Here is a 21,852-nt window from a genome sequence, read left to right on the forward strand (position 1 = left end):
CAACAATCAACCTTCTCACAACCTTATCACAATGCTTAGTGTTAAATGATGAGCCCAAAAATGACATTATTTAGGCTACTTATCCTATGTAGTTTATAGTGATGGGTGTAAAAAAGTCTTAATGTTATAAAACAGAATGTAGAAAACAAAATTTTCTGACAGAATGGGAGGTGGGAGACTGTGACGGCCAGAGCTGGGCAACAGCAAACAGTATCAAAACCATCCATAAAAAAAAAATCTTCTGTTACTCCTGTTGCATAATTCACATATCAGATCATCCAATCGTATGATCACAAGGTGTGAAATGCCCTGCTGCTTGTTCGAAGCATCTCAGATGTGCACAAGTCCGAGGTTTATTCTTTTCCTGACAATTTTTTCTCTTGCTTTTTTTTTTTAACTTTTAACTCTTAGTTTTACATCAGTGCAGCACTTTTTCTTGATATCATGTGAAGTACAAAAGTAACCAATGAATAACCTTTTACTGGACTGGACTCCTGACCAATGAATGAAGTCCGGAGGTGGGACTTCAGTTCAAATGCTTGGATGTGCCTGAGCCCGTTCAATTTTTGTACACAAGAACATTTTCTGGAAGTGGTTTATTTAATAATATTTTAGTAAAAATATATGGGTTTGGAACATTATGGGCATACAACTGGATCACTTTAAATATGGATTACCAGTATGTGACATGAGTGCCATGAGAATTTGTTATGTAGGTATTTTGATATCGATAGCTGATGTGCTGATAGCTGATAGATTCCTATTCTATTGGAAACTTTTTTTTATCTCCGCTCTGCATGATTAAAAAAAGTTGTCACCCATTGCTACAAACTAAATTGGATAAGTGACATATAAAAATATTATTTTTGGGTGGAGCATTGCTTTAAGTGAATTATATATAATGTAGCTTTATTAAGTGTTATATGGTGGGGTTCATGGTTTAAAGCAACATAATGAAGCAGATGGATTCATTTATTTGGACTGGACTGACTCAGAAATGACAAATTATAATCAATGAAAATATTTTGCAATCATTCTTAATTTGTGGACAATTTAGGTGAATAGGACAGATGAATAATAGAACAAATAATGAAAGGAGTATATATACCACCAATGCAGAGAGATAGCTTCTTAAAACACTGTGTGAGGGTGTATCTCATGAAAGGCAATATCCATCCATCCATCTATTATCCAACCCGCTATATCCTAATACAGGGTCACAGGGGTCTGCTGGAGCCAATCCCAGCCAACACATGGCGCAAGTCAGGAAACAAACCCCGGGCAGGGCGCCAGTCCACCGCAGGGCACACACACACAAACACACACCAAGCACACACACAAGGGGAAATTTAGAATCACCAATGCACCTAACCTGCATGTCTTTGGACTGTGGGAGGAAACCGGAGCACCCGGAGGAAACCCACACAGACACGGGGAAAACATGCAAACTCTACGCAGGGAGGACCCCGGAAGCGAACCCAGGTCTCCTAACTGTGAGGCAGCAGTGCTACCCACCACACCGCCCTTGAAAGGCAATATGTGAAATAAAAATTAATTTACTTTTATGTGCCAACCTTCACTAAAGAATGAGCAATATGCAGTAACGATTGCTTTGCAAAATAATTTGAGATGAAATATTACACATAAAAGTGTTAACATTAACCCTCCTTATTAAAGTATGATGAAACATGTATTGCTCATTATTGTATTGCATATATAGTAACAATTGATGATTAATGATTGTTGTGTGAACTGGTTAGTTTTTGAGAAACCAGTTTTTGTATATTTTAGATAATATGAAGAGATAACATGAAGTAGACAGTATTGCACTCTCCATAGATAGATAGATAGATAGATAGATAGATAGATAGATAGATAGATAGATAGATAGATAGATAGATAGATAGATAGATAGATAGATAGATAGATAGATAGTTAGTCCACAGGGGGCAATATGGCTTTTTACAGAAGTTTTTTAAATAGATAAATACATACAATTAGGAACAAAAAGGGAAACCAGTGAGAAATATGGAGCTAAAAGTATACTGACCACCATCACCCTGTGTATTCATACCCCATGTCACCAACATGCTCACGGCATCTCTTAATAGCATAAGTACATGTCAAGAGAACTTACCCATGCAGAGTGTGTCTGACAGACGTGTGCATTCTCGGATCTGCACCTTGCTCTCCTCACACACAGTGCAGGGCTGGCAGGCTTCTGTCTGACTGACCTTTTCTGAATATGAGCTACCATTAATGCAGGGTTCACACTGGGTGTCCATGAACAAGGTGCACTTCTGCTTCACCCCCTGGCCATACTTGCAGGAGGAACATTGGATACACTGCAGACTAGAGTCATTGAAGGAAATCTGTAGGAACTCACCTGTACCAAAGAGGAAAAAGTCATAGAAATATTAGCAGAGATAATACATGGAAAGGAAATAAAACATAGATTCTGTTGTGGCTGTTCCTATCAATACAGTGAAGTTTATGTTAATCTGGCATTAAACCACAAGTCATGTTTGACACACTAACCAGGGATTCTAGAAAGAGACCATTAGACCCCAAAGCTAAGAAGGTGTATTGTAGCTTTTCTCATGAGAATCAAATGTGCTCTTGGGTAATTCCCATGTTTTGCATTAGTCTTCTTTCTTTTTTTTTTGGCTGCTCCCGTTAGGGGTCACCACAGCAGATCATCTTCTTCCATATCTTTCTGTCCTCTGCATCTTGTTCTGTTACACCCATCACCTGCATGTCCTCTCTCACCACATCCATAAACCTTCTCTTAGGCCTTCCTCTTTTCCTCTTCCCTGGCAGCTCTATCCTTAACATCCTTTTCCCAATATACCCAGCATCTCTCCTCTGCACATGTCCAAACCAACACAATCTCGCCTCTCTGACTTTGTCTCCCAACCGTCCAACTTGAGCTGACCCTCTAATGTACTCATTTCTAATTGTCACACCCAGTACTAGAGCTACTTGCAATATGATATCTCAAAAATTGTGTAGAAAAGGACTCACATATTATGGATCCTGATGTGGATCCCGATATGGATCAGCTATAAATGTGATATTAAGTGGACAGTGTAATCATCATTATATGTGGTTTGGACTTGAAATAAATGCAGTAGGATCCTTTGAAATATGCTTTGAAATTCAAATTAAATATGCTATTGCAAATTAAAAAAATATGGAAAGTGAGTAAGACTACAAGCTTTACATGTTTTATGGAATGGCATCAAACATTCTTTGGACCAATATTAAGGAACAGCTCCAAATTTTATATATTTTGTTAATCCACAAGGGTAAATTGTCTTTTTGCCTGACCTTTGGGGGACAGAGCACAAGGTCAGCCATTGTACAGTGCCCCTGGAGCAATGTTCAGGTTAAGAGCCTTATTCAAGGGCTCAACAGAGTAGGATCTCTTCAGGGATTTGAACCAGCAGCCTTCCAGATACCAGTGCAGATCTTTAGCACTATGAACGAAAGCTTGTGTAGTATGGAATACTGTATGCTGGAATACTGTGTATGGATGGTATGACAATAAAGCCACTTGACTTGAGTTATGTGATTTACGAGCAAACATCAACCCTTACAGCTCTGGGTAAATACAGATGTAGATTCAAAATACAGAGGAGAAGCAACTGTATACTGTAGTCTAACTATGTAGCCTGCATAGAGGGCATGTCAGAACAGTTATAAACTGAATGTTTTTGAAAGAGCACCCTTTGATGGAAATCATAGGCTACTTTCAAAATGCATAACAGACTTTAATTAAAAGCATAGTCATTATGGGGATATTGCATGTGGGTGGTTCCTTCCTTTCATACTGTACGTCAAGTAAGAACAAAGAATGATAGTTTGGGTTGTACCACATTGTGTTTTACTTGTAACACAAAGCCTTAAGTAGTGGCATTTGCCACAAAAAATGAACATCTGCCACAGGGACACATGTTTACTTACAGTAAATGTGAGGTGGCACAATAAGCTAGGGGTGCTACTCCAGGGCCTGTTTTCTTGCCAATGAAAGTTCTTAATTGATAGATAATTTTCAACTTTAAATACCTCTTGTGATGCATACCCTCTGAAGGTATTTTGCATATACTGTATACTGTTATATGAAAGGTATCATTTAATATTTAAACTAAATAAAACAGTGGACACATGAAAGTCAGTCTTATCATTTAGGAAGAATTTAGATTTGTTATTCAATTTATTTGTAAGTTCCCTGCTTAATTTAATTTTTTTTTTTTAACTTTTAATATTTTGAGCCCAGATTTGGTACCTTTATGTCACAAATGCAAGCATGGGGAGTGTTTCATGTGCTATGGTGAGGCAAACCACAGGAATAAGGCTGATGGTGTTATACAGTACAGTCACTGACTCATTTCCTGTATCCATCCCTAAGCCTCACCTCTTCTGGTTTCCACAACATATAAACCACCGCCTCTCCAGAATTACTGATGGGGATTTCAGTTCACTTTACTGACTTCAAGTACCCAATTATGTGAATCGATTCATTTAATTTGTCTGATTCATTAATAATAAAAAAGAAAAACTTTGGGAGAGAGGGTTGTCCCACTTAATTGGATCTCAAATTATTAATTAATTAATTTAAATTATAATTATATTTATTAAATTATATAAAGTAAACATCGAATTCATACTGAATAAAAGTTACCTCTTTGAAAGCACAAAGCATGACAATATAATAAAAATGCAGAATGTAATTAAAATAAGACACTAAGTTTTGAGAATTATACATGAACATGTATTGTGTGACTAGTTCTTGGGTAATCAAATGAACAAGAATCATGTGACTTATTCTTGGGTAATGAATCGGTTTGAAGGTGAAAGAATTAGTAAATGATATATGCTTGGTGTGTTCATCGAGCCATAAAAAAAGTGCATGTTAAAATAAAGCTAAAAGCAAAATTACTTAGCAATTAGAATAATGTTTTAATACGGTTCAGTTTAAAGTGATTACTCATCAGTCCGTCATTATCCAACCCACTATATACTAACACTGGGTCACGGGGGAGCCAATCCCAGCCATCACAAGGCGCAAGGCAGGAAACAAACCTCGGTAGGGCACCAGCCCACCGCAGGGCACACACACACACACCCACACACCAAGCACACACTAGGGACAATTTAGGATCTCCAAAACACCTAACCTGTATGTCTTTGGACTGTTTAAATACTGTGTTTAAAATAATTACAATAACAAATTGTACAAAACAAACATTTAAAACATTCCAATATAAATGAGTTGTTACTTTATTTTACTTGTATGATGAAAAAGAGAATGATAAATGACAGAGTTCTCATTTGCAGATAATATTCTAGTGCCTTGAGCATGGGAAAGGCGCTATATAAATAAAATGTATTATTATTATTATTATTATTAACTAGAAAAAATGGTAAATGAAGTGAATGAGAATCAAGAGTCAAGCGAGTGGTACTTGCCAATGTACTTTTAACATCTAAACCAAAGAGGCTGATGGCATCACCCATGTGCTTTAGCACTTCCGTTGAGCTCTACTGAATTAATGTATTTGTGCTCGTAAATCGATTCCCATGATTTAATGAAAACAGTCATACAGAAAAACCAGTCATTCCCGAATTCTCAGTACTGACTGGATACTGCTGTTCATTTCAGAGTTACATAGCAGAGACATTTAACTCGCTCATAGGAGATCACTGGAGACTGGAAGACAGCACTAGACCTACAAAATCATTCACTTTTGTCCATCAGAACTACTGGACATTAAATTGGGAATACTTCAATACCCCAACCCTTTATCTGCAAGTTTGTGTTTAATTCACAGTGTGATAGGTGGCTGGCCATTTATCCCGGCCAATACCCCCAGGCCGCCAGGTGGAGCTTTCCTTGCAGTATGGAGGTACCCCGAATGCCAGCAGGGAATTATGGACATTGGAGTTTTCCTTTACAACCCTGCTGGATACCACGGGGGCCACTAGAAGGCGCTGCAGGGAGGAGCAGTAATTATTTTCCCTACGCCCCAGAAGTATGTCAGAGTCACATGAACAAGAGGAATGACGTGCTCCGGGGTGAAGAAAAGGATTTTTTTCTGACCCGGAAGTGTTCCTAGTCACGTGGACAGAGAGGGCGAAACACTTCCAGGTCAAGGACTATAAAAGGATTGTGGGAAATCCCAGACGTTGAGCCGAGCTGGGTGGAAGGGTGGCAACGCGTCTGGGAGTGGAGGATTGTTTATTGTATTATTGATTTATTATATGAGTATTGTGGAGTGTAGCTGCTTTGTGCACTTTAATATTGTCCAAATAAATAATAATTGGACTTTTACCTGGTGTCTGAAGAGTGGTCAGAGGGTTCAAGGGGTTGAGAGGACCTCAAACTGCCACAACAGTTATTATATCTGTTTTTTTGGTCATGGTAGTTGTTTGGGGAACTGCAATCAATTCTATAATGGCAGGCATACTACGTTAAGCCCTACCAGGTGGAAACTACATTACAGCCTTTCCAACAGAAGAAATTTTCTTATTGTAATAATAATGTAAATAAGATATATATATATATATATATATATATTAAGAGTCTCTTGTTGCATTGTATATTTCATTTACTTGGTAATTATCAGATTATGTTCAGAAAAAGTAGTAGTTTCTCAATTTTTATTCCATACTTCATTGTGTACTTGTCTATACTGTTATTTCAGTTGCAAAGCAAGTACAGGATAATTACGCTTTAGTGAAGCTGGTAATTGAACCACACGCCATGGCACAGCAAAAAGGGGCTTCGTCTCTGACGCTGACATCCGAGGTTCGATTCCCCGAGAGGGGAGCAGTAGAGTGTGTACGGCTGATGAGCCCAAATGAGGGCAAAACACGTGTCGCGTACTCTTTGGGGTGGCACGGTGGCGCACTGGGTAGCGCTGCTGCCTCGCAGTTAGGAGACCTGGGTTCACTTCCCAGGTCCTCCCTGTGTGGAGTTTGCATGTCCTCCCCGTGTCTGCGTGGGTTTCCTCCGGGTACTCCGTTCCCTCCCACGGTCCAAAGACATGCTGGTTAGGTGCATTGGCGATTCTAAATTGTCCCTAGTGTGTGCTTGGGGTGTGTGTGTGTGCCCTGCTGTGGGCAGGCGTCCTGCCCGAGGTTTGTTTCCTGCCTTGTGCCCTGTGTTGGCTCCAGCAGACCCCCGTGACCCTGTAGTTAGAATATAGCGGGTTGGATAATGGATGGATGGATGACAGTATAAGTAAACTATATTAAAGACACTTACTCAAAAAGCATTATAGAAATACATTACATTAAGTGTCTTGTATGCTTACATGCTGCTATGTAAAAATGTAGCTTATATGCTTAAATGCTTGTTTTATATATACAGTACTTATATGCTTACATCTTTTAATTAAACAATATATTTAAGTAGAAAATGCTTCCTTATATAAAATATTTTGAGCAAACAGTTGCTTTTCTGTATATAAAACTTTTTTGCCTTCAAAGTAGTTTTAGGCTGGATAACACATGCCTGGCCTTGTGTAAAAATTGGTGACAATAAACAAATACCGAAAATATCCAAAGCATGCCGAATGATAAAGATGGTGGAAATGGCTACTGTGATTGCAGTGTAATACGGTTACAAACACATACATCTGCATTAGCCTTAATATCTGTATTCTTTACATGGGTTGTCCTGATTGGAGTTTCTAGTGTTTTTATTATTACCTGTACAGTTACTGTATTCATTTCTGCATGTTGCATAGCTTTATGTTATAGCTGCTTAGGAACACATGTGCAAGATTCAAATTTGTGCAATCTAAACTGTCATCCATAAGTCATACATATTGTAGATATATGGATTATTCACTTATAAGTACTCACTTAAAGAGTACTAAATAAAATAAACACTGTCTGGTTAAACTGTCAGCTATAAAAGCTCATTGTGAAATTATCAGCAGTTATTGCACACTATGTAGAGTTCTCTACACAATCCCTGACCAGTAAAAAGACTGAAAATGTGATGTGCTAAGTAAATTAGATTGGTTATCACATAGTAATCCAGCAAATTATTTAACAACCATTCACACCAAAGTAAGCAAACAGCAAACTTTATTATTCTTACTCAATAAATTGCTTTGGACAGAAATATGTGCATTATTGTTAATTTTCAATCCACATTCTGCAACCTGAATTAAAGAATTGTGGTACAATTCTCTCTATCCAATTTGATACAATTCAAGGTAATAGGGGGCCAGAGCCTACCTTGGTAGCATCAAATAAGAGACAGGAATAAGCCCAGGGCAACGTATTAGGCCTTTTCAGGGTTCATTTACTCACAAACACACACACACACACATCCGCACACACACACATGGCCAATTTGACTTAACCAGCAGGAGGAAAGCCCAAACAGACATCGCAAGAACATACAAAGTCTACATGGACAACAGCCAGGCACTAAAGCAGGACTAACCACTATAATAATACTATGCTGCCCAGCACCAGAGAAATATGCTTTAAAAATATTTTGCATTTAAATGTATATCTTCAATAATATCTGATTATGGACTACTAATGAAATCCAGAAACCAACAACAAAGTTGAAGAAGATTTCTACCATGGTACAACTGTTGTGAGGCTGCCAAGGACACAAGTTCTGTGCCTTCATCAATTCATCATTGTCAAGGATAGCTAACTCATAGTCAAAATAATTTGTTTCATTTCTATCACACAAACTCAAGACAGTTGTAATTAAAGAGACTAGAGTGAACCTTATATGAGGTTTACAGTTAACCCCATTGAAACTGAGGAATCTGTAGCCTCATATTTGCCTGCCATATTATTATTGTTAAGACACAGATTTGGCAGATCACTCTTTCTAAACATGTGGCCTTTTGCTGGTTATGGCCTATTCAGAAAACAGCTCCTTAAAACTTATGTGAGTAGTGAATGCACCAGAAAAAGGTGAGCCACATATATTTTAGTAAGCTCTTAGTTTCATCATTAAAGACCTTACCCTCCTTGCACTGTGGACACTGGGCATCTGTTCTGTTACACGGGTGTACCCCCTCCACTCCTTGGGTGTCTCCCATTGTGATCTGCAACTGGAAAAAGACAAGATTTTTCAGTCATTTCTAGACCTCACATTACTTTGGGATAAAATAATGCCATAAGTGAGTGGCATGGAAAGGCAATTCCATCTTTAATACATTCTGAGCTGCTTCTATTATATTGTTCATTGCTATTTACACCATACATTTTGATAGTGTTTACTAATGAACTTATATAAAAAAAAATTTTTTTAATTAAAATATTTAAAAAATGTTAAAGTTCATTTTCTCAACCTTCATGAAAAGATATTGCATTCTGTTTATTAAGTTATCACTACATCCAATTCAGTGTCAGCTAACAAACCCTGCCATAGTGATAGGCATTTTGATTTACTTTACTGAATCAGTTCTTTCAACAACCCATTTAAGAGAATTAATATTTTTGATTTGTTTGATTCATTTTTAGGATTAGATGCTGATGCATATGTAAAGTCGTGGGGGACAGTCCCCTTATGACATGGGCAAGTTCCGCTCGCATGACTCTTGATTCTCGTTCACTTCACAAATATAATTAATATGACATTGTAATGTTTCACTACAATAAAGCATGAAAACATATTTAAGATACACATTTAAATAAGACATTAACTTACAGGATCACAAGTGAATAAGAATTGCTAATCGTTTGTGGGTAATGATTCAATTCATGAATCTAATTAACAAGAATTGTGTGACTTGTTCTTGGGTAATGAGTTTTGCATGAATCAAATGAATGAGAATTGTGCATCTTGTTTTTGGGTAATGATTCTTTCACAAATAAAATTAATGAGAACCATGCAACCAAATCACAGGAAACGATTTCATGAATCAGATGAATGAGAATCATGGTGATTTGCTCTTGGGTAACGATTCATTCATGAATCAAATAAATGAGAATCATGAGATTCATTCTCAGGTAAACATTCAGTTCGAACTCAAGTGAATCAGTAAATGATACGTGTCCACTACAGTTGTAGGAACTTCGGAAGTTCTCAGGTGTTAAGCTTCTACAAGTCAATGAGCTGTAAAAAATTGGGAACTAAAGTAAAGTTGAAAGCAAATAAATATTAGAAATTAAAATAACACTTTAATAATATTCAATATTGTGTTTAACTAATTTGTTGAATGAACAAAGAGACATAAATGTATTAGTTATAATATTATTTATATAGTCAGTTTAAAGCAATTCCAATAATACATTTTACAAAACAAAATTATTCATTCTAACAGAAATGTTTTATTGTTGTATTGTACTTTTATGTTGAATGAGACAATCATCAGTGATAGTGTTTTCATTCGCTGATATTGATATAGTTTGAACTGAAAAGAATCATAAGTGAAGACAATCAAGACTAGTGGTTCTAAGCTTTTAACATCAACTAGTGTTTGTGAATTTCCCCTTGGGATTAATAAAGTATCTATCTATCTATCTATCTATCTATCTATCTATCTATCTATCTATCTATCTATCTATCTATCTATCTATCTATCTATCTATCTATCTATCTATCTATCTATCTATCTATCTATCTATCTATCTATCTATCTATCTATCTATCTATCTATCTAGTGTCAGCAAAATGAGCGACACTGATAACATGACACAAGACATGGATGCACTTTAGCACTCCTGTTGAGTTCCACTAAATTGATATGTTTGTGCTCGTGAATCGATTTGTATGATTCAGTGAAAAATCATTAAAAATAAACTAATTGTTTATGACTCACCTATTAATGCCCTGCAAAAGGCTTTATATACAAAAGCTTGACTAGTAAATACAAAGAGTGAAACTCTGCAAGGAAGGACGGGATGGTGGACACAATGTCAGTTGAATTTGGGGCATAAACTATGCAGAAGGGGGTCCGCTACAATGCAGAATTACATAGTCTAACATCTGGAAGACAGACTTCCATTGTGTCCAGATCCTTGTCCCAATCCATTTATGACAACCTATCAAGTCCAACTGTCCTTCTCATCTGGAATAAGAATGAGACACCTTCCTGACCTAAGTGCTCTGGAAGAGGATCACTGGAATACCTTCTAAGCAGCTGCCAGAAACCTCTTGGGTAAGACCAAAATTACTGGCACTGTGACCAGGTGTTCAAGGCAGTTACTGACAATGTAACTACAGTCAATACACCAGCAAACATCAACATTCTCCAAATAAGACCACTGTGTTTCCCAAGGCTATAGAAATGCCACAGTCACAGCCAGTAATATGCACACTGGTGTTCTATCTACTGTACAGCTTCAGAATGGCAGATCAAAGTGGGCCTGGAAAAAAGACTGAGATTTCCTGAGTACATAATTGTAACAATTTTATGTTCAGACATGATCATCTTGTCAGAAGCTACAAAACAACTGGTTATGCTGGGGCTCACAGTGACCTGGGAAGAGCACATTGAGGAAGCAAACAAAAAAAATCATGCTAAGTACCAGGAACTGGTAGAGTTGTGCTAGACTTACACCTGGCAAACCCGCTTTGACCCAATAGAGTGGGCTGTCAGGTATTTGCAGGATGCTCACCCTGTACAATATTCAACTTGCTGGGTATTATAGAGGCTACAAAGAGAACAGGAATAAAAGGAGAGGATGTATTTTGAACCTATTATCACCCCTTAGACTGATTTAGTGACTGACTCGGGGTCACAGAGAGTCAGAAGCCGATGCGGTTTTCAGCAAGTACGGCTTAAAAATCACTTTATTTTACTCACTATGTTTAAGTCACTTGGCAAAACAAGCTCGCTAAAGGGTTAGGAAGCAGACAGTTCAGATTTCAAACCAATTCCAACTCAGCCACATTCAAGTTACCTCCCTACAGTAAGAAGGTTATGTGGTCTAATAATGATTGGGTTAGTAACCAGGAGGTTCACAGGTTCCATAGCCTGAGAATTACATGAGCTGGAAAGTGAGAAGCACCAAACATCCATATCAGTCACTGACACCCTTAGACACCCCCACCACAATCTTCAGCAGACAACAAATCATCTCCGCCATCAAACCTCTGGCAAGAAGAGATTCCCCACAGGTTGAAACCTGGACACAAACATGAAATGGATAGGATCTGGCTGTCTGATTTGAAGTGCGGCTTGTTGTCACAGCAGACTTTTTCAGACGCTCACAGACTTAGTCAGCTCTTGCTCGAGGCTCAGTTTTTGAAGGCCACGTCGAATGTGGATTCCTGAGGAGAACTGGTTCTAATTAGCCTGCTGAATCAAAAGAAAACGGCCTTTTCGCACCCAGGCCGCTTGTTAACTTGTAAATGAGGCCATTTCTCAGGGGCTGGTCCTGACAGATGAGAGCTAGGAGTTGGCGGGGGAGGGGAGGGGGTGACTTGTTGATGGCAGCCTTTGATGTTGTCGTTGCTCCCCAGGTGTGTGGCGCATACGGTCTGACGCTGAGCTCTAAACGCCTCCCACTCCCTACCCTCTTCTCATCCTTCACCCCAGCAACATCTTAAATATGCACATATTCAGCAAGCACCCAGCCGACTCCTCTGTCTGCATGATGGGAACAAACAGATGTCTACGTCCCTCCTCCACCCCCTCAAAAAAAATATCCCTCTGATCTTTCTGTAAGTTCACAGCGGGCCGTCTTAGGAACATGTGTGGACGAGGTGCTCTCTCTGCTCTTACTCCTAAAGCCCGGAAAATCTGAACAGCCCAAAGACTGGCATTTAGTGGATCATTGACTTTTGGAGGCCTGTTTCCTTTTCCAGTTTTAAAGCTAAGGCTGCCATAAATGTTTAATGTCTTTTCTTATGTGCCTGAGACACTTTGACCAGTTACAATTCTCAGGCTGCTGCCCCGAATAGACGTCCCGCGATTACCTGCTCCCGTCATGGAGTGTAAACCACATACAACCCCTCATTTAATGTGATAAGAAGGCATGGTGGGCACAAGGCATGAGCTCTGAATCAGTATCTGTATACAGTACTGTAATGACTGTCATTTTGAACCCTGTCATCAAGTGCTTTGCAGAAGTGTTGATAATTCTTTATTGCATAAAGCATCTTTCAAAATTGGTACTGTCACACATTTATAAAACCTTAAAAAAAGACTTTGGGAGAATTTTTTTATAAACAAAAATCATTATTTGCTCTGTATAGCATTTCTCTCAAGGTCATACTCAATGTGTTTACATGCACATACAAACTGGGATAAAGTGAGTAAACTGGTTATGGCAGAAACCTGTTTTCTTAAAAACCCACCTTTAAATGTGCAAGTCCACCTATATAACTGTCCAAAACAAGAGTTAAACATGGGCTGCTGTGAATCTGAAATCAAACATGAAATCTGTGTCTCCTGAGTAGTGTGGGGAACATTACTTTTAAAAGAACTTAACATAATGATCACTAAATGCTTATTTTAGCATGATGAACTGGAGCCCTGTCCAGGGTTGGGTGCTGCATTGTACCTGATGCTGCTTTGGATTCTGCAGTCCTTGAATTGAATTAAGTAGGTTTAAGGATATTATTTTTATAATGTTATTAATATGAATTATTCTACATGTCTTTTTCAGAATATACAATCTCTCTGTACTGTTGTAAAGAAGGGACTGTTAGGGTCTGGAACTATAACACAAATGGTGTGATGCAGGACAAGTGTTGGGCCATAAGCAACCCAAACAGAGAGGGGGTGACAAAGATGTGTAATGGTTGGTGTTGATAAATGAATTACCTTAACTTGTTTGATCTTAATGGGTTTCAGGCTGGTTTCTGATCTCAAGTTGGAGAGCTGAAGCTGCGTAGAGAAGAGCAACCAAGTGCATCCCAGGACTTAAGAACATGTCATACTGTAACAGACTCAGAGGATTAAACCCATTTAGTCTTGAGCAGAGGAGAGTGCATGGGGCCTAATCCAGGTTTTTGGAATTCTCAAAGGCATTGATAAAGCAGATTTAACAAAATTCTTTCAACTTTTCAATGAATCATGCACTCGAGGACACCAGTGGAAATTAGGGGAAGTGTATTTCTGACTGAAGCCAGAAAGCACTCCTTTACTCAAAGAGCTTTGGGATTCTGGAACAAACTAATGAGACATGTAGTTGAAACAGAAACCTTGACAACCTTTATGAAGTGTCTAGATGAGATATTGTGACACTGGCTGAACAAATAAGCTTGATCTCCTTTTGTTTGTCAAATTTCTTAACTACTTATGTTCTGTGTCTTCTTGGGAAGTAGCATGGCCTGAATGTTAGGCAACACATCCCTTTGAGAGATGGTCAACCCATCCAGCAACTTATCCAGCTCCTTGTTGTTACACAGAGCTGGGTCCAGGTGGTGAGGGATGATTCTGAATGTCTTGTTGCGAGCAGTATCACTGGCTAACTCAAGAATTTCAGTAGTCAAGTATTCGAGCACAGCAGCCAAGTCAATGGGAGCACCAGTGCCCAAAATTGCCTTTCCTCAGAAGCTTATGAACATGGCTGAATTGAAACTGCAAACCACCTCAAGAAGAACAAGTCTTTGCCTTGCCATGTGGTTTACCCCAGATCTTTCCTCTTGTGGATATCTTGAGTTGCACACAATAACTCTCTGCAGTAGGTAATGTCAGATGGTTTATCAATGGCCTCCTGTTGCCTCATGCACTGGACAAGTAAGCTGAGGTTTACATGGCGCTTTAAGTAGCTGTTGAGAGCCAGGCTTGCAGAAATACCTGGAGCCAACAGGTGGGGCTCTAACCAGTGGACCTCAAGAACCATCAGAACATTTGAGGAGCTCTCTTGCTAATTGTTTCAATGTCTCTTCTGGTGAGAAGAAGAAGAAGAGAGCTCAGAATTTCAAGAAGGGTCAGGGAAGGTGGGAAGACAGCATATCTGCAAGGTTTGGGAATTGTGTAAGTGCTACAGGTACCCCATGCAAGGGAGAGAACCTGAACAGGCAAGCTCAGAGTGGCACTAAGTCATTTTTTTCTAAGTCTACAAGTTTGTTATGTAATAAGTTACAGGAGTGGGCTCTGTGTTTGCAAGAACTGGCAATTAATAGAGCACTCAGTTGGAAATATAATACATAGAATCCAGCCAGAAGAAACAAGAAATATGGAAGTTTTAAAAAGCACAAACAGAGGAGATGGCTGTCTGTATATTGTCTCATGTTTTTGGTACCACGAGAGAATTGAAAAAGAAAAAAACAGGAAGCACATTAACTGATTTTCAGCATGCGGCAAGCACTCAGTACTTTGGAAATTGAAACTGCACTGGAAAATCTTAACAGAGTATGTAATTTGTCGTCCCCTGAAATTACTAGTCGTGTATCATGACATTCTCACAAGATGAGCAATTGTCATTGTGACATTTCACATTCCCTGCAATTAGAAGTCATGTAATGTGCCACTGGCTTTAGTCAGTAGAACCCCCTCCTGAGTCCTTTTTGGTTGTTTTGTACTCCTCTGAATCGTTTGAAGCACCATTAAAAGGGAACATTATGTATAAAATTAGTACAGTTATAATAGGCCTAAATACATTCTGAAACCTCTTTAATTGAATTCTGGGCAGCAAGGGGCAGAGCCTATCAAAATGACAGTATTGACATTTCACACAGAAGACATTAAAAGTTAATAAAAACAACCCAAAAAATAAGGAGACAAGAATGTACATACAGTGGAACCTCACTTCATGACCATAATTCGTTCCAAAACTCTGGTCGTAAACTGATTTGGTCGTGAACCGAAGTAATTTCCCCCATAGGATTGTATGTAAATACAATTAAGCCATTCCAGACTATACGAACTGTATGTAAATATATATTTTTTTTTTAAGTTTTAAAGCACAAATATAGTTAATTAAACCACAGAATGCACAGCGTAATAGTAAACTAAATGTAAAAACATTGAATAACACTGAGAAAACCTTGAACAACAGAGAAAACTAACACTGCAATAGTTTGCGTTATAGTGCTACCAACCGCTGGCTAAAAACACTTTTTTTTAATGAGTTTTAAGCACAGGGAAAAAAAAATGAACATTTGAAAACAATCCGTAATTTAGTAAACCACCAAGAAAAGTAACATTGCAACAATGCACGCTACGAACCGATCGCTTTAAACAGAAGTGAAAACAAAATCAAGCCCAGTGCATTCTTTAACTGCCTTCCTACCTTATGCGTCCAGCGCCCTCTCTCTCGCGCTGCCTGTATGTGCGTCTGTCTCTCTCTCCAGCTGCCTGTGTGTGTGTGTCGCGCTCGCTCTCTCTCTCTTGCTCCTGCACAGGAAATGCACAGGGAGAGACTGAACATGTACAAACCGAAAGGGAAACTGGCTTGTTCGTATACCGAGTGTGTGGTCGTGAACCGAGGCAAATGTTTGGCGAACGTTTTGGTCGTAAACCAATTTGTACGTGTACCGAGACGTTCGTGAACTGAGGTTCCACTGTATATCAAAATCTCAAAATAATCCTAACACAAACAGGCCAGAAAATATATAAAATGATCAGCAATTGTGTGTAACTTATGTTGATAGTTAAAGTAATAGTAAAATAGAACACATCCACCCATCTATCCATATGTGCTGTACCAGCATATGATTTATATATAATTCCCTGCATAATAAAGAGATATTCTAGGTGGCATGGTGGTGCAGTGGTAGCTCTGCTGCCTCATCACAAGAAGACCAGAGTTCAAGTTTATACTCCCTGCTCGGAGTTTGCATGTTCTCCCCACGGTTTCCTTCCAAAGACATGCAGGTTAGATTGATTGTTGATTCTGAATTGGCCTCTGATGTGATGGACTGGTGCCTTGTCTAGGGTTTGTTTCTACTTTGCGCCTGATGTTTTTTGGAATAAGATCCAGCTTCCCCAAAAAACCCTGCTCTAGATAAAGATGTTTAGAAAATGGATGGATGGATAATTATTCTTTATTTTATATGGTTTTCCTCAAAGTTTGACAGTGAAGAGCACATCAAGACATTTAGGTATCACCAACTGCATGCAGCACATAGATTCTGTTAGAAATCCATCCATCTGTTCAACCATTTTCTAACATGCTTATCCAGCTTAGGGACACAAGGAGCCAGTGCCTATTCTGGCATCATTGGGCACAAGGTGAAAATGAACCCATCGCAGGGGCAAGCTCACTTTCATAGCCCAACCGAGAATTACAAATTACTGCCAGAAAGTATATAAACAATACACTTTATTTTTAGTCTCCCTGAATAATTTAGATTACTTTATTAAATAATTAAGTCTATTTTATGTAGCACTATTCATGGTAAGGATTATTAGGTGCTTAATAAAAATGTAAATGGCAACTCTTTCAGTAAGTGCTATCACAGAGCTTGAATAAACAATTACATTTTACATACTGTATATAGGACCTTTCCAAGTGAGCACTTCACCACTGAGAAGTCTTTCAGTGGTCAGTATTGCTGGGAGCAGCAGCTTATTCACACAGAAATAAGCATAAGGAAGACACCCAAACCAGAGGGCAGGCAGGAGAAAATAGTTACTTTTTATTAAATACAGTCTTTCATACCAAGCACTTCTAAAGGCAAACATAGGCAGAAACTGATAAAGATGATGCACCACAAAGTTGTGAGAATCATATGGACTTGAAAGTGACTTTAGAGGAGGTACTGGAGAAGAGCATCTCCCATGTTCACCAATTGAAGGATGGCGGCCTTAAAGCAGTGCTGTCTTTTGTGGATTGGGCTTTACAAACCCAGCTAGCTTGGCTTTATATTATTTTCAATACAGGGACCACTACCCACCCCTGCACTTCTGAAACCTTAACCCACTTTCCATGCTGGTGAACACCATGTACAGAAAATTTACAAATAGTATTTCTCTATTATAAAATGAAATTCTGGGACAAGACTTTCTCTGAGATAATTTCAACTCCTGCGAGAGATGATTTCGGGTCCTGCAAGACAAGACTTTTTGCCAAGAGATTTTGACAACTGCCGGCCCTCCTCTCAAACATTTACAACAATGCCCATGGTCCACTCACTTCTCATTTGTGTGAATGCTGTTGTCAGACATAGTTCCAGTGCTCTCACCTCTAAGCGGGGTTGGAAATAAAAGACAAACAGTAGAAGACAACATTGAACGTCGTAAAGAGGTTCAAAAACGTTGGCGCGATACACATGCAGAGCAGGTTAGAGAATATGAAAGTACTAAAATTCGAAAGTCTCAAAAAACTGATAGTAAAGATCGCATTAATGCTAACAAATGGAAATTATTACTCGGTGAAATAACGGAACAGCGAAAAGAGAAAGAGAATATATGGACATAGATGATATGACAGAAGTATGTAGGTATTGTTTGGCTTTAAACTTTAACTCAGAGACTTGTAGATCATCAAATTCATGTTGCCATCAGGGAAAAGTAGTGTTTCTTCCCAATGAAGACGGCTATCTGTGAGAATGAAAAGATTTGTTGTTTGGTGAAAGTGAAATCCACATACGTGAGCGGCAGAGACAGGCCGGGGGTTTGGCGAGCGAAGCGAGCAGGGGGCAAAGCACCCTAGTATTCATACAATTTAGGATTTTCAGGGTTGCACATCATCCCAGCAATATGGAGTGCAAACTAGGAACCATTCTTGGACAGAGTGGCAGTTGGTCATAGGATCCACAAATAAACTGTACACATTCTTATCCATGCTTAGATGGGCTAAATTAGAGATGCCAGTTATTCTACAAGCTCATCTTAGGGGATGTCACTAGAGGAAAAAAAAAAAATCAGGGAGAGGACAATCAGCTGCACAAAGACAAAGACCGAGAATGACTTATAATGCCAGGATGCAGAATGCAGCAGCACTGAACATTAATCACAATATTCTTCACAAAATATGACCACTGACAGTGAAGTAACAGACTTAATGGTGGGACTTCAGCTAGTGGTAATAGTTAAAGACACCTAAAGCCAATGTTACATTACACTACGTCTAGTTGGAGGGGACGTCAAACTTGAAGGACTGCAATTGTTGATCTTGTCATCTCAGAATGTTAATTTACACAACTAGTAATTGCTGGGAATGTGACAACTTTTCAGTACAGTTTCTCATTTCCAAACTATCATGAATTCTGCCATTTTTCTGGCAGCCAAAAACATGCTATCTGATGGATTTGGAACCTGTATGAAAGATTCACAAGTTAAGCCTCAATCTCAAATCGTTTTTTTTTTTTCCCATTCTTTCGTGTTAGTTAATATACTTAACATCAGACAGATGAACCTTTCTTCTGTTTGCAAGTTCCAAAACACAGCGGTCCACTTCCAAATAAGCATTCATTAGCGCCTTCCTCCGTGACTTAAGACAAAAATCAGACCTGTGTATGTTGAGGCGAGTCGCAGGCTGGTTGGACCGAATCACTGGATATGTCGCACTACAAAACAGGCAGTCACGGGAGTGTGCAGAGACTGCATACAACTCATTAAGATTCTCTAAATAAAGTCTGCATCTGTAAATCACTGGAGAAGTTGTGTAGTGTGACATGGCCTTTAGTAAAGCTTTACCAGGATACCACAATCACATACATGAAGCAATGCTGAGCTAGGTGTCTGTAAGAAAGTGTGTTGTGGGAAGGCAGCAAATGACAGCCTCACTAATTCTTTTTTTTTTCTTTAAAAATGGTATTCACGTTTAGGTAATGGCACTACACTCCAGGGGCACATTGAACAGGTGGCACAATGCTTCAGAAGTGCAATGGCAGTGAAAGCACATTTTTAGCACAGCAGTCAGAGCAAAAGAACAATCATCAAGACAACAAAGAAAAGTGGGAATTTTAAGAACACAAGTAAGAGAGATTTTCATTTAGGCAACTTAAAAAAAAATTATAGATATTTTTTTATAAAATTATTTATTTTTTTAAATATATTTATATCTGTGTCTGTGTGTAATTGAAAGCAGCAATTGCTTTTTACTTTTCTCTATAAAACACTAGAAGAAAAAAAAGCATTCTTGACATTGGTTGACACCAAAGAACAGTAAGAACAACTGTGAAATTTTATATGGCTTTACTCCAGCTGCAGGATTAAGGGTGGGAGCAGGTGAGAGACAGCATAGGCCTTCATCAAGAATCCTTTAGCAGCCCCTGAGAGGCTGTCATGGCTCCTCAGTTAAGATTGTTCATCCGCCTCCTAGCACAATTTTTTGTTTCCACTCATTCCAAAATGATACACGCCATCCCCTAAAGGCAGCAACTGCTCTGATGAAGAATCCTCAGCTTAAACTATGTGGCATTTGATTTCACCAGTGAAGCTGGAACAGCCAAAGAGTGACCCTACTGTTCAGAATTCTAAACAGGATTTAGAAATCTTTCCCTTATATAGTGCTTTCTAGAAAGACCATTGTAACCATATATTTAGAGTAATGAATCTTTATCATAAATAATCCCTTTCATAACAATACAAAACATTTTACAAAGCAATCAGTCAAGCTTTGCCATCTGGCCATTTGTATAATTTGAAGTAATCAGGATGTTTTATGAACCGTGAGTTGATTTCATTGTGATGGTTTTTATTACATTTTTTTTGCGTCTTCTGTCAGAGATAAAATTCAGTTTGATTTCTTACTATAGGGTTAGATTTAGGAATACTACTTATTTAAAGATCAGAGGTTTCTCTGAAAGGCTAATTATTATTTAATGCCATTTTTGCCACCATTTCAGGGATAGCTGTGTGGTCATTGCAGTGGCAATCTTTCCCATGATGCACCAGGAGTGTGTGGCAGGTGGCATCATTGATGCCACCATATACAGGTCACTGTGTGCATTTCTGGTTATCTAAACTGATTTAAGGAGCAGTTTTCCATTCTTATTTTTTTGCAACTCCCAGCAATAGAAACTAGCTCTGTACTTTTGACTTCAATTTTTGGTTAGCAATTTGGCGTTGTAGACTTTTTTTTTACTTTCAGTATCGTCCTCTGCCTGTTATTGACTACATCCTTTCCTTCTGATCATTGCTCATACAAATTTTTTACTGACTACCTTTTCAGTCGGTGAAGATTTTTATCTTGTATAAGACCTTTCATAGTAACTACTATCTCTAGCAACTTTGCAGGGAAATACAGCAAAACATACCTTGGCTACGTCCAAACTACTATGTTTTCCATTTAAAAACTGCATTTTTAAATTAAAACAATCTTAGTCCATACTAGCATTTTCTTATTGTTTGTGAATGTCTGTCTGCCCACACTAAAACAACAAAAAAATGACATAGATGTTTGCCTACACTGGGCATCAGCAGAAAAATCCTTAAACAGATGGTACTGCTGCTGGCCATGGGATTTGCTATAAAACTGTACAAACCGATAAATTATTTGTCTTTTACACGTTTGCGGCATTCAAACTGTATAAAGCACAATTTAGATTTATACAGGTAAGCAACACAACAAGCGTTGTGGAAAGCAACTCTTCTATGTCTGCTATGTTTAAATATGGTTATTTCCATGAAGGGTGACCAATCAGGCGTGAGACATTGTAAATCAGCAAGATCCAATCATGGAGGGGCTAGGTAATAAGTACAAACACATGACTAGAGCATGATTAGAGTCTGTGTTTGCACCCATTCCTACTGTAATGCTGAGCCGGCATTTTTAAAAGTATACAGCTCTGGAAAGAGTTTTCAAAAGCCTCCATTTTCAGGTGTTAAAAGCACTGAGGTGGTGTGGATGAAGGGTAAAAACGCAGACAAATGTCTCTTTAGTAGTATGGATGCATGCTTACTTTCTTGCATAGTCAGCTCTATTGAAAAGAGCCCTTTTGAGCCATCAAACTTTTCATTAATAAAAAGTTTTTAATAATAATGAGCTTTACAAAACCAACAGTCAAATTTTTCCTAA

The 21,852-nt window shown here is 38.5% G+C and overlaps 1 protein-coding gene across 1 annotated transcript in view; it reads right to left on the minus strand.

Moving 5' to 3' along the window:
- nradd (neurotrophin receptor associated death domain) overlaps nucleotides 1-21,852 on the minus strand; it is a 56,392-nt gene that overhangs the window by 14,791 nt on the left and 19,749 nt on the right. The window contains exons 2-3 of the mRNA XM_028817369.2: nucleotides 9,008-9,095; nucleotides 2,138-2,386 (exon numbers count right to left, since the gene is read on the minus strand). Of these exons, the coding sequence (XP_028673202.1) occupies nucleotides 2,138-2,386; nucleotides 9,008-9,095 (337 nt within the window). The remainder of the gene's footprint in view (nucleotides 1-2,137; nucleotides 2,387-9,007; nucleotides 9,096-21,852) is intronic.

The sequence above is a fragment of the Erpetoichthys calabaricus genome, chromosome 13, assembly GCF_900747795.2.
Source record: "Erpetoichthys calabaricus chromosome 13, fErpCal1.3, whole genome shotgun sequence".
NCBI classification, from domain to species: domain Eukaryota; kingdom Metazoa; phylum Chordata; class Cladistia; order Polypteriformes; family Polypteridae; genus Erpetoichthys; species Erpetoichthys calabaricus.